Raw genomic sequence first — 14164 nt, 5'->3', positions numbered from 1 at the left:
TCCCAAACGTTTATTGAATGTTGTTAAAAGAAAAGGTGATGTAACACAGTGGTAAACATGATCCTGTCCCAGCTTTTTTTGGAACGTGTTGCAAACTTCCAAGTTAATGATTATTTGCTAAAAACAATCTTTACTTTGTAGTGTATTCGATTTAAATATAGGCTGAACATGATTTTCAAATCATTGTAGTCTTTTTTTTATTTGTTTAGCACAACATCCCAACTTAATTGGAATTGGGGTTGTACATTTACTTCCTGTGTGTCATCCCTGTGTGAGGCTTTTTATGTAGACTACACAGTCCCCAAAATGAGATTCATCCAAGATTCGGGAGCCAGCAGAATCATCATCTTGCCACTCAAAAGCCCAAACGCGCACACATGCTCACAGAGTTGTCCAATGCATCAACATCAAACAGGCTTTTGAAACTAAGATGGCTCCCTTTCTTTCTGTTTGAGACACTGCCCATCGAAGATTTCTTCATATTCAGACGTCCCTCTGTTTGAAGCGGCGGCCAAATCTTCATCTGCTGCTTCATTAAGGAAGCTTGCCTCGGAGGCCCTTAAAGTCTGTTACTGTCATCTTTTCAAAGTCTGATAAAACAACAGCTGCGCATAAACGCATTCTGTCATGTGAACGTGAATAAACGTACATCTAAACTTTCATAAATGCTCACTTAACTTCATTTTACCACACGACAGCCACATTAAAATAGGACTATCAAATGTTTTCAAAAGGGATTATCATTATCATGAGTTGAGAATTACATTTGTTTTATTTCGTGGATATCAGCAAGGTAGGCAATAAGGACACATTATTATTATTAGGATAATAGTTTGTCAGCTGCTTCAATTTTTTTCCCCATCCTTTTCACACTTTCTTTGAGGAGTTAATACCGAGCTATGTTTGCTACGCCTGTCCTCCGTTCTCCATTCTCCTCTCTCTTAAGTAATCTATATGTCAACGCTGTCTTTTGATCCCGCTAATCTAATCACTTTCTTGGCATGCCCGTCACTTGGTCAATGCAGAATTTGCCAGGAAATGTGATTGAATGGATTATAAAGCAGACAAGTGATCATTAAACATAATATTTTAAAGGAGCATTTTCTTTCTTTCAGATTGAAACGCTAACCAAAGATCTGGAAGAGGCTAAGACTAAAGTTGTCACAGTTACTGTGCCATCACCTGGTGTGCCCCCTCCACCTCCTGTCCCTGGCCAGAATGGGGGCATGCCCCTACCACCGCCACCTCCTCTGCCAGGCCATGCCATCATACCACCACCACCACCTCTACCGGGACAGATTGGCACGCCTCCTCCTCCGCCTCCCTTGCCGGGGATGCCAGGCCCTCCGCCACCCCCACCCTTGCCGGGGATGCCAGGCCCTCCGCCACCCCCACCCTTGCCGGGGATGCCAGGCCCTCCGCCACCCCCACCCTTGCCGGGGATGCCAGGCCCTCCGCCGCCCCCGCCCTTACCTGGCATGCCAGGCCCTCCTCCGCCTCCGCCCCTGCCCGGCATGCCAGGACTGCCACCTCCTCCACCCTTGCCCGGGATGGGCCCTCCCCCACCACCAGGTGGTCCAGGTATGCCTCCACCTCCACCATTTGGCATGGGAGGCTGGGGAGCCCCTGCGCCAGTTCAACTGCCGTACGGCCTCCAGCCCAAGAAGGACTACAAGCCTGAAGTCCAACTGAAGAGAGCCAACTGGAGCAAGGTCATACAAGTCATATATACAGTATTTATATTGTCGCTGTCAGGCGGAACCCTCGCCTCGCATATCATAAAGTAAACCACTACTTTTCAGCAAATGCAAAAAGCGTCATCTTGCTTGGGTTACCAAAAAACACATTAAAGTTGGTATTATACCTTATATTGCTATCGTACACTGTTGCGCACCAACATAAACACACCACCTCCTAATCATGTTCAATCACAAAAGAAATCGCAAAAAAACCAAAAAAAAAACGCTTTTTTCTTTTCTTTTGTTTTTATTTTTTATTTTTTTACACGGTCATTGAATAGAAGCAAAGAGCCGTGCTCGTCAGTCTTAACGCCGACTCCCCGACGAGAGACAAGGCTTTAATATAACAAAAGCTGATGGCTTTGGTGATGTATATATTCCCAAATGCTATTTCACTGGTGTCAAACCCAAGGCCCGGGGGCCAGGTGCGGCCCTACACATCATTTTATATGGCCCGCGAAAGCATATCATCGATGTCTGTTTTTTGCTCAAATCTGTTCCAAAATGATCTTTACTTTTAATAACATTGAGATTCTGAGCATTTTTTTTTGTTACCAAACCACATTTGTTCAAAATTAATTTTTTTTAAATTACATTTTGTGTGTGTATACTGAATGCAGTAATGTAATGAGGTGATTATACATTTATATGGTTTCACAGTCATAACGGCCCTCTAAGCTTAACTGTGACAAGAATGAGTGTGACACACACCCCTGCCCCATTTCAAAGGTATAAGAGCTATAAGTGATGCAATTTAAAAAAAAATAAATACAATGAAAAAAAAAATAACTATGAGCTGACTTGACTTGAGTGTAATGGGTGAAAATGAATCCACATGCAAATTTACCTTCGGGGCTGAAGTATTCCAGATACTGATTTTTAACAAAACAGGCCGACTCAAATCTTTCTAACCAATGTTTTTATCTAAAAAAAACAACTTTAATTTTGAGGAGACATAAGGCTGAGAGACTCCCGCGGTGTCAAGAAGAGGTGGAGTTCTACACTTTTCAAACAGATGAAGTGCCAAAGAGAGTTAATAGATTTGCTCTCCAGCGTTTTGCAACATTTTTAGTTAATAATTTGTACAATTAACAGACCACGTGGGTGGGGACTGACCATTAGTATCGATTTTTGTGAACAAATTATGAATTGGACACATTTGGACATAGAGTACAAAGTTTCAGCCTGACAGTGACAATGTACAATTTTATCTCTGATTCATAATATATGTTTTATGAGCACAACACAGTACAGTTTAATTGTTCTTACAAAAACAACTCGTATCAAAGTGGGCAGGCGGTGAATAGAGTTGAACACTCACTGTTAGATTTGTTTTACTCGACAGGAAACAATGTTCATTCATTCATTTGAGACTTAAAGATTATATCTTGGTGTTGAGTTTGACAGTAGGGATTTTAAATAGCCCAGTGTGTGGTGTAGCATGAACGGTGAGGTTGAAGAGTGCACTCACTACCTCGTATCTCGTGACTATCCTTCATGCTCTGCGCCTCCCTCTCATCTGTGATGGTTCGAACATCAAAATGGCCCTCTGTCTTCCTTTAGCCTCAAGCTACTATTTAATGGCTTCAGTAGACTTCATCAATGTTTAGCTTCCCTCTCTCGCTCGCTCGGTCTGGCGAGTGTTTGACGAGGATGTCACAGAAATTGCTTTTTAATAAGCCTTCTTCTTGTAACTGCTCCACTGAAAGATAATTAAATCGCAGCAAGAAAGGACTGTATTCTTTTGTTATTCAAATTAACTTTTTTTGAATGACTCAACCTGCTTTTTTGTGTGCTCTATTGCTTTTTTTGCAAGATCCCTTTGCTCATCCCTGTATCACTTTCTCTCCCCACCACTCGGTCTTTTCCGTCCTACGACACCCCCTTTCCCTAAGGATTTGTCCATAATGAAATGGCTGATATCTGTAAATTTACTAGCGGTGCTTTCACTCTCTCCTTTTCCTAATGAGAACCCTCAGAAAATGATGGAACCCTATACAAAGTTGATTGTAACTTGTGACCAGAATAGAGAAGAGCAAAACAGAGGGAGGGGGAAGAAAAAGTACAACCCTCTTTGTTTCTTCAGACTTTTAAGTGAAGCTCTGAAGCTAAAGCTGCTTTGTGGTGGAGACGTTGCAGATTAGCGAAAATGATGGCTCCCCCCCTTCCTCCTCCTTTGCAGCCCTCCTTCTTCTGCCCATGCCTGTTTATATTATAGCCTCACTGTTCATAGCCCACAACTTGGCAGGTGCACAAATATACACTATTATGGAATAGGTTTGGTAATTAGTTTCAGAAACCTGATCTTATTTCCATGTGACATTGCCCCTGTCTGTCTCATATTAGTATTCTGACATGTCGGCTTCTCTTTTAGATTGGGCCTGAAGACCTTTCTCAGAATAGCTTTTGGACCTCTGCCAAAGAGGAGAAATATGAAAACAATGAGCTATTTGCCAAACTCACCTTGACCTTCTCCTCGCAGACTAAGAGTAAGTGTCTGGCTGCTTTACATATTGACTGTCATCATTTCAGTGTGATCATTGACAGTAATGTTTGTCCCCGCTTTAATGTCACTTCTCATGCATGGTCCTCGCTCTTCCTTCCCCTGACACGATGCGTCCATTTGAATCCTTCTGCTCTGCTTCCATTAGCCACGAAAGGTAAGAAGAGTCTGAACCAGTCATTTGATTGTTGCCCCTCATATTCTCAGACTATCTCACTATTCTCCTCTGCTTGGAGGACACGCCACACATTTGCATTAGTCCCAAACACCCTGTCAAAACAATATCCTGCATTAGGTCATGTTGAAGTCACCCACACGTGCCTGCCTGCGTATGGGATCATCCTCTCAATGACTTGTGCTAGATCAGATAAATTTGCACTTCAGGGATACAGGGAGGGGGGAAAAAAAGAGAGGACTAGGCTGAAGGTGAAATGAGAGATAAGGAAAAGGTCGCTGATGCCCTTCGATGTGCCACCTGCTGTCCTGGCACAAAGCGCTGACACAGGGCTCTCCACTCACCCGAGCACACCTGTCCAATCCCCTCACCTTGTCCCAGTGTCACTTAAGCTTCTGCTCTAACTCCTCCATATTCATATCATAATGAGAACACTATCAACTCACAGGCAGAGGGTGTTTGTGTCTGCATTCATCTGACCTTCATATATAGTCACACACACACACGCACACGGACATGTTATGAATAAACAAATGGGCACCTGCACACACGGCCCGATTCTGATGTCAGTTAAAATGTCACCATTGGCAGCTGTACGATCTACATTCACCTGTATGGCAAGTGGTAACGTTTCCCTGTCACGCCTTAATTTGATGCCCCCCACCCTCCCTTTCCTATGACCCATATACCGCCACTTCCATTTTTTTATAGGCCAAGACAGCCGCCTATTCCAGATGATGTCTAATAACCTTTTCTGAGAGCTGACTATAAAGACACTGTGGCCTTTTCATAAGCTCCCGCCTGTCTGTTTGCGTGTGTGCGTGCGCAGCATTGGCATTCTACAATCTGTGAGGTCAGAAAACTGGATTCTTTTGTTGGAACTAAGAAAAAAATTATACCTACAGTTGGGGTTCAGGGTGCATTGAGTTTGCTTTCTTAGGGAATGTTGATGTCAATAGTGCCCCATTTGAATGCTATTGAGATAAAAAGAGAGGGGGAAAAAAAATCTCTGAAACGGAAGAGACAAACAAGGTCTCGCGTGTCTATCTGCCTTGTTACATTCTGAATTTGTGTATTAGCCTTTGAAAAAGATTGAAGCTTCATCTTCTGTATGTAGCATGTGCTCTGAGTGCAAATGTGATTCAACCCACACTCTCTATTTGTATACATTTGTGTGGACCTATAAGCAAAGAGCTCCAGTTATGCGGAGTGACCCTGTACTCCTTGTCTCTCCTTTTACTTAAATGTAGTAAGGCGTAATGCATTTTTTTCTGACCGGCTCCTCCTCCTCCCTCACCTTTGGGGAAACTCAGCTCTCGATTCTTTCCTTGCTGCCCTTTCTCCTGCTCTCGCGCCTCCCTTTCCTCATTATGCCGCCGAGGCAGACAGACACTACACCAAGCCATCACTCACCCTTACTGACCCTTCGTTCTTTCCATCAACAGCCAAGCAGCACACACACACACACACACACACACCCACGCAGAGCACGCGTGCTGGGGAATACTGTGCTCGGTGCAAGGTTATTAAACTTTGAACTTTTTTGGAAGGGCATCGATAGGATGGTGGCAGTCACGTGCACTGCCATCATCGCAGTGTCCTTGAGAGACGTACCACATAGCGGGTGTATATTTGCTCAACAGGAATTATGCTGCAAAAGGCCGAGCATATATAGATTTCTGATCCGATTTATTCCAATTCTCTTTGGGTTACGTTTTCCCCCTTAACAAGAGCAAACTGTTGAGGATCTCTTAAATCGGGTTTGCACCGCTTAATCTGCTCGGAGGCACAGAGCATTCATTAGCTGGCGTTTGTGTGTAACTGTAATTATTCTCTTAACTCATTCACTGCCAGCCTTCCCAGTTAACATGGATATTTGACTTCTAAAGCAGTCAATGGCAGTGAATGTGTTAACATCTAGAGAGAATCCATCATCTGGCACTTCCTAAACGTTTCACAACTTATGTGAGGTATAATGTTGATTTAATTCTTCATTTGAATGCCATTAAAATGTCTGATCTCATTATTCTGCTGCTGTTGACTTTACATGTGTACACACTCACAGATCATCTCCTGCTGTTTGCCACTCCTTCAAGGAATGCAGCTCACGCACTGTTAGCAATGTTTTGTTCTCCGTCATTAAACTGAGTGAGGTTTGGCAAATACAAAACGCAAACGGCTATGCTTTTCATCGGGTGGTCTCGAACATTCTCAGACTTAATTGCCTGCTTCATGCAGGTTGCTTCTCTGTGGAACATTATACAACTTTGTGTGACTTTGGTAAACAATCTTTTCTCGCGCGCCTTGTGAGTGTTTTGGCCTGTAATCAGACAGCTGGTGTGACCGTATGTGATGACAAATAGCCCAGTTTACACCAATACATGTGGCTGCAATCCAAGGCAAATGCTACGGTGCATAAGCTCGTTTTTGGATTTAAATGCAATACGTTACTTTTATCTTTTCTGTGGCTTTCATAGTGATGAAAAAAAAAAATGCCATTCTATTCCAGTGTATGGTGCTTCATTTCTTATTCTGTGTTGGATAGTTGTTGCCTTTTGAAGTCTGGACCTCCGATAGCAAAGTTACCAACAGAACATGAGAGAAGAAAGGAGGTGGTGAGAGAGGAAAATACAGAACAAGGAGAAGGCTGGGCTGCAGGAACATTGGTGATTAATTTGACTCTGGAGAGAGAGAGAGAGAGAGAGAGAGAGAGAGAGAGGAAGAGAAAAGGGCCAGGAGCATATTCGATTATTAATCCTTATAATGGGATGATCATTTTCATATCCCAATTCTCCAGCCTGTATGCTCCTTTCTTCCTCCTTGTCTCTGTCTTAATTACTACATTTCTGTGATCTGTTGTAGTAAGGTGGCCTAATTTTTCTACCCTGGTAGAATATCCCCACCCGAGTTAGGGTTTATACTGTATCGTTTCGCGTGCAATAACATCATCATTTAGTGTAATATAATCCTGTAATATATCATGTCCCTATGCAACCCGAACAGGTTTATTACAGACGGATGGAATGTTTATCGTTGGAAGGGGTCCACATGTTTGTGTGCTTTGCTGAACAGAGTGGGCGGCTCAGCTTAGCCGCATTTGCAAAACAATTATAATAAACCCTTTGATCGCCCTGTTTTCTCAAGAAACCCATTTTGTTCCTGGTAGGCATCTATGTACTTGGTGTACTTGTTTTTCCTTTTAGATATATCCAATTCATTTTCCACATGAATGAGGCAGTAATTGATAAATAAGGACCCTTGTGTGATTTGCAGGTGCACATGCTTGCCTGGGGATTATCGGGGGGGGGGGGGGGGCTTCGACAAATCAGTTAGAGATGAGAGGTGCAGCATATTAAAGACTAAGGCGCTATGAAGAATTACAGCCCTGTGTTGTTGATTAGATCATTACGCCTTCTGCTTCAAATAATGAATGACCTTTGTTGACTCTGAACAGTTAATGGGCTGAAGGGCATTGTCGGTCAACGGAAGTGCTCCCTGCTAATCAAAGACTTCAGGAAAACTGTTTAAGTGCTCCAAATGCAATGCAAGATTTATACTGAAACATCACCCCACAGCTTCGTGTATGGAAAACAATGTCAGGATGTACACCTGAATGCCAAATGTTTTCCATTTGCTCAAATTCCTGACTTTGGCTCCATATTTTATATGGATGAGACGAGACGACGCCAGCCAGCCCAGCCACGACTGCTCTTCAGTACTTTTCCATCTTTTGTTTGTCTCTTGGTAACAGTCGAGACAGAGTTAAGATTCACTATGTGTTTGTGTGTGGCTGTTTATGGCGACAGATATTTTCGGTTTATGGAACATGTGGTCGCTTTCCCAGAAAGGTTTAAAATATGAACTAATTCAGCTTGGCACTCAGTAAATGGGCAGTGGGCACGCTTAGTTAACCCACAGTGTGTTTGTGCAGTTGTTTAAAACAGCGGAACTGAATTGGATTGTTCTTCAGGTCGTACACAAAATCACATGACCTTCAGGATCGACAATATGCTATATGCGCAACATCACGTGACCAAACCCAGAAAACAGGTTCACAGACTTCATTTGACGACATGATACTCATATCAGTAAAATGAATTGATTTTCAAAAGGAAATTCAGTGAGCCATGTCTTTACTCTTATTGATGGAATTCTTTGAAAATGACCCATATACCGGATTCAGGAATGTTGTGCAGTGTTAGCTTGGTCGCCTATGTAAATTAGCATCTCTTTCCCGGCTGCTCAGTGCCGTAAGGCTAAGTCACCAGTAATAAGAGAAATGTAATGTAAGCTGCATTTAGCCTTGATGTGATGCATGACTTGTATGGCATTTGTTATGCAATTACATGTAAGAACAGTATGTATACATGTAAATATTTCCATTATTTCTTTCGGTCGTCTTGGAGGTCCACGGTGGAAGGCCTTGTGAATAAATCATTCAGCGTTCAGGCTGCGACTGACGAAAGAAACGGGTGAATTCAAAGGTGACCAATGCATTAGCGAGAGCTTGGGAAATACAATTCACTTGACTTTGTCTCTTCTTTTTTGTTCATCCCCTTTGTTTGCACGTCATTTCACATTCTATAACACGACAATTGTGAAGAGGAAGCAGCACTGAATGCACTGAGAGCATCCATAAACAAGATTCACAAGTGACATAAAACTTCTATGACCTTACTTAAATGGCGCAACTGTACATTCTCTCTTTTCTTTCACTTGCACTCTTGCATTCTATTGTCACGCGAAAATGACAATTCTTTATCAACCAATCGGGGATTCAGATTGCACAAATGGATGAATGAATGGACTTTATTTGAATAGAGATCAGAATCATCTTTATTTGCCAAGTATGTCCAAAAAAAACGACACACAAGGAATTTGTCTCCGGGAGTTGGAGCTGCTCTAGTTCGACAACAGAGAATACTTTTGAGACATAAAGACATCGGGAAAAACAGTCACTGAGCAATAAAAGGTTGCTGGTAATCTGGTACAATTTATTAAAAAAAAAAAATAATAATAATAATAATTTAAAAAATGTTTTTTTGACAATTGCGCAAAAAGATGCAGAGTTCTCGAGCAATGAGAGCAGTTTGAATGACTAATATAGCAAAAGTCTGGTGCAATGAGCATTGTGGAAAGGGCGCCGAGACTTCAAGGAGTGTATGCAATTTAAAGTGACGAGTAGTGCGATCATCTGGGACGATGTCAATTGTGCAAATGTTGCAGATACACCTCAGTCAGTGTGCAAGTGGGGCAGATGCTACTCTGGCATGAGTGGCCAGTATTGGTCAACAACAGATAAGCAAATAATGCAGCGTGGCGAGACTACTACAGCGAGTGCACGAGTATGTATAATTGGCCCCACAGAAATGTGACGCCAAACTCAAGACAAAAAAAATGGCAGCAATGTTGCCATGGAATTGTAGGTTAGCTGTTTAAGAAGTTGATTGCAAGAGAGAAGAAGCTGTTGGAATGTTTGCTAGTTCTAGTTTGCATTGATCGGTAGCGCCTACCTGAGGGCAGGAGCCGGAAGAGCCGGTGACCGGGATGCGGAAGGTCCGAGGGGATTTTGCACGATCTTAGTTCTGGCAGCGTGCAAGTCCTCAAGGGTGGGTAGGGGGGTACCGACAATCTTTTCAGCAGTTTTGATTGTCCGTCGCAGTCGGAGTTTGTCCTTTTTTGTAGCAGCACCAAACCAGACTGTGATGGAAGAACACAGGACTGATTCGATGACCGCTGAGTAGAACTGCCTCAGCAGCTCCCGTGGCAGGCCGTGCTTCCTCAGAAGCCGCTGCAGTAAGTACGCCCTCTGCTGGGCCTATTTGAGGACTGAGTTGATGTTGATCGCCCACTTCAGGTTCCTGAGAGACTGTAATTCCCAGGAACTTGAAGGTCTCGACGGTTGACACAAGGCAGCTGGACAGCGTGAGGGACAGCTGTGGCGAAGCGTGCCTCCTGATGTCCACGATCATCTCTACAGTCTTGAGCGTGTTCAGCTCCAGGTTGCGTCGTCCGCACCGCAGCTCCGGCCGCTCCGCTTCCTGTCGATACCGAGACTCGTCACCGTCTTTGATGAGGCCGATGACAGTTGTGTCATCTGCAAACCTTAGGAGTGTGACAGCCGGGTGTGTTGAGGTGCAGTCGTTCATGCAGAGAGAGAAGACCAGCGGAAAGAGGAGACAACCTTGGGGTGCCCCAGTGCTGATGCTGCGTGTGGATGAGGTGGTCTCCCCCAGCCTCACCTGCTGTGTCCTGCCCGTCTGAAAGCTGTAAATCCACTGGCAGATGGCAGGCGAGACACTGAGTTGGAGGAAAGGAGTGAAAGTGTGTCCTTTTCAAATCTGCAGTAGAAGGTATTCAAGTCGTTGGCTAGTGTGCTATTGTTCTCAGCTTGGGGGGGATCGTCGCTTGTAATTAGTCAGCGATTGGAATGCATGCCAGACTGATTTAGAGTCATTAGCGCTAAACCGTTTTTCCAACTTTGTTGCATAGTTTCTCTTTGCAATGTTAATTTCTTTAGTCAGCTGGTTTGTAGCTCTATTATACAGGGCCCTGCCCCCGCTCTGATATGCGCCTTCATTAGCTTGGCAGTGAACCACGGCTTGTTGTTGTTGAATATGTGAAATGACTTTGTTGGTACGCACACCTCTTCACAGAAACTGATATAGGATGTGACCGTGTCCGTATATTCATCCAGGCTGCCAGCAGAATTTTCAAAGACACTCCAGTCTGTGCAGTCGAAACAGCTTTGAAGTTCTATCTTTGCGTCATTGGTCCGCTTTTTCACTGTTGGCTTCGCGCGCGCATTTAACTTCTTGCCTGTACGTCGGTATGAAGTGAATTAAGCAGTGATCAGACGAGCCCAGAGCTGCGCGAGGTTTGGCACGGTATGCGTTATTTAGCGTAGTGGAGTTGATTCCTTGGCAAAAATCATGTAGAGAATGGAATAAACGGAATACAAAATGGGCCTTTAAACAAAAGCCACATGGCAAAAAGAAAACATGTCCTCCATTACTCCCTCTATTGTGCTGAATCGTGGTCCTCTTAGCTTCGTTAGGGGTAGGTTACACTCTGTAATGCTTCAATGGCAACATTTTCAGAACTGCTACACGGACTGCTAAAAACCTAAACTTAAAAGATATGCTTATCGGAAATGTGGCAACTAATGAAGTTACTTCCTGGATAATAACAGCATTTTGTTTTGTAAAATTTAAGTCCCTCGCAAAGAACAAAGTTTCAAAAGTATCGATGTAGCTAATCTGTTTTGTTATTTCTTTTCTTGGAAAATCCTGGGTATTGCACTGAAAACGGGATGTCTGATAAATGCATTTTCAATTTCAGGCATTAGGGGGGAATGAAAGGTTTGTTGTTTATAGAGCGCCACGTGGGTTTGTGTATACATTTAGGTGTTTATTTGTGCTCAAGTTTAAATCCCAAGTACAGTATTAATCTCTAAGCCTCGGGTGTGTATTCTTGGTGTCGCAAGCGTTCTCTCGTTCACCATCTCTCTATGGATGAGGAAGAACCACAAAGCACCGCCTGTTCATCAAGCCTTACCAGGTTGAGAAATATATCTGCGCACCCACACAGGCACCTGCTCACATATGCAAGCACGTGAAAACATACATTTTTGTCCCACTCATTCTCTTTGTCCAGACACTCCCTCGGTACATCTTTCTATTTAACATGCAAATGAACCAAGTTCAATCCCTCCTCCTTGGCGATGATCCCGTTTAGGAATTGGAGCAGGCCCGCTTCCTAGACAGCCGGTCGGCCAGTTAGACAACCAGTTTTCAAATCTGTAACACCCATTATCATTTCAGTCTATTCAATGATATGACAGCTTAGCAGCTCCTAAGCTTGGGTGTGTATTTTGATTATATCTGCGTGTATGTGTTACATTGAGGGAAGGACTGATGAGCACAAAATCTTGTTACTGATGAATTGTTTGCCATTCTGTGTATTCAATCTTGCGGCTATGATGGAAAAAAAACCAATGCAAGGATCTGAGAGTCTGAAAAGAGAGATGTGTACATACCTACACTCCTTCCGCCCACTCCTCTTTCATGTTGCGCTCCTTTTGGTCATAGCAGCATATTCTTATTCCTCCCACTCTGTTTTTATTACGTGGGATTTTATTTTTTTTTTATGTTTGCTTCACTTGCATCTATGAGACGTTGAGTGTTCGTCAAGGTAGAGGTGTTTTCATTTTTAGATTCGTGGCGTATCAAAGGAAGAAAAGTCAAAGCTAAGCCATTGCTAAGATAGAAAGCTTTCCCGTCCAGACGACTGCAACAGCCGTGTCTCACCTTCTTCCACTCAAAGTACCAACAACCCTGTATCGTTCTTGCGCCAGATTATTAAAAGTGTCGATTTCACAAGAGCTGCTATGCTGCTCTGTTTTAGTGCCCTCGACGTCTGCCTGGCGTCAGCACACCTGCCCCTGAGGAGGTAGGTTTAGAAAGAGTGATGAACGCGCATCCAAGCTTCCCAAGCTTGACCTTGTACCTTCATCCATAAATGCCACATGTATCAGATTTGGGGCGCAGAACCCTCACGCTTCCTCTTCAGGCCCCTCCCACGGGGAGGCAGATTCCAGAGTCTTAAGTGTAGGACATCTCTCCAGAGGCACCAAACATATCCATCCCGAGGCTGTTTGATATTTGAACTCTTGACGCACAAGCTCTCAAAGAAGCTGAGCAATCGCTAGCCAGCAACCACTTCAAACATTGCTAGATTGCAGTTTAACTGCAGCTAAAAAGTGTTTGTTGCATTATGGTTATTTTTCCCTCTACATAAACATATCAGCCACTGGATACACACACAATATAACTTTTTCGCTCAAAATATTATGTGAGTGCGAAGATGCTCATGCTCAGTTTTGCTCATCATCAGCGGAAATATATGACTTGAGCTATTATTTAATTGTGGTGGTCTTGAACCCAACTGCCACCCTATTCCACATAAATGAAATATGTATATTTTCACGCATTATTCCGTTTACTTTGTGGCATAATATTAGCTACTGACTGTATGTCGAGGTAGTGATACGCACACACACACACGGAAGACTGATGTCACTGAGACATGAAAAATAAAAAAATTGAGCTTTAAACAGCAACAACTTCAAAGAGAAGGTTGACAAGATAGGAGCATTTAACCCTCATTTGCTTTCGTCCTTTTCATGTCTCCAGATTTACTCATCTCACTTCTCTTATCGCTGTGCTTGATAGAATAGATGGAGATTTGTATGGGGGGGAAAAAAAAAAAAAAAAAGCTATGGTGAACGAGGAGGAATATAGCCAGTTGCGGAGTGACTGCCGGGGGTGGAGGGGTGACAGGTTAACGGTAATCTTCGATCAATTATCTACAATCTTTTTAATTCCATATTAATGGCCAAGGCAAGCTTTTGTTTTACCAGTGTGGGCAAATTGCTGTGTATTTTCAAGCTTTGTAGCCGCAGTGCAAACACGGGTGACCCGGTGGCATTTACACGTTCCACGTTCTGCCCTTAATCTGCTGCATTTTACCAGGCCGTGACGTTCGCCTGCGCTGGAGTTCTTGTCATGGTTTGAGCCAGTGATATACTTGAACGCACATTATGAGTGCAGTTTTGCTGCATCAGTGACAACACAGGTGGGTGTGTGTGTGGATGGCTTTGGATACAGAAGCCTTGTTCTATTACGCGGTATCTGCATATGTCGTGTTCTGTGAGATGTAGGTTCCGCTTTGCCCAGAAGGCACCTT

General features: G+C 43.5%; 1 protein-coding gene across 3 annotated transcripts in view; it reads left to right on the top strand.

Moving 5' to 3' along the window:
• Window positions 1-14164, top strand: part of LOC133485067 (protein diaphanous homolog 1-like) — a 90129-nt gene that overhangs the window by 31813 nt on the left and 44152 nt on the right. For 2 of the 3 annotated variants that reach the window (XM_061788405.1, XM_061788403.1), the window contains 2 exons: window positions 1116-1712; window positions 4114-4228. In XM_061788405.1, the coding sequence (XP_061644389.1) occupies window positions 1116-1712; window positions 4114-4228 (712 nt within the window). Of the gene's footprint in view, window positions 1-1115; window positions 1713-4113; window positions 4229-4390; window positions 4400-14164 lie in introns of all 3 variants that reach the window. The other variant, XM_061788404.1, reaches the window with a different exon arrangement.

Source organism: Phyllopteryx taeniolatus, chromosome 10 (assembly GCF_024500385.1).
Source record: "Phyllopteryx taeniolatus isolate TA_2022b chromosome 10, UOR_Ptae_1.2, whole genome shotgun sequence".
In the NCBI taxonomy this organism is placed as follows: domain Eukaryota; kingdom Metazoa; phylum Chordata; class Actinopteri; order Syngnathiformes; family Syngnathidae; genus Phyllopteryx; species Phyllopteryx taeniolatus.
Note: the sequence above shows the minus strand (reverse complement) of the source record. Positions and strands in the feature narration are given on the sequence as shown.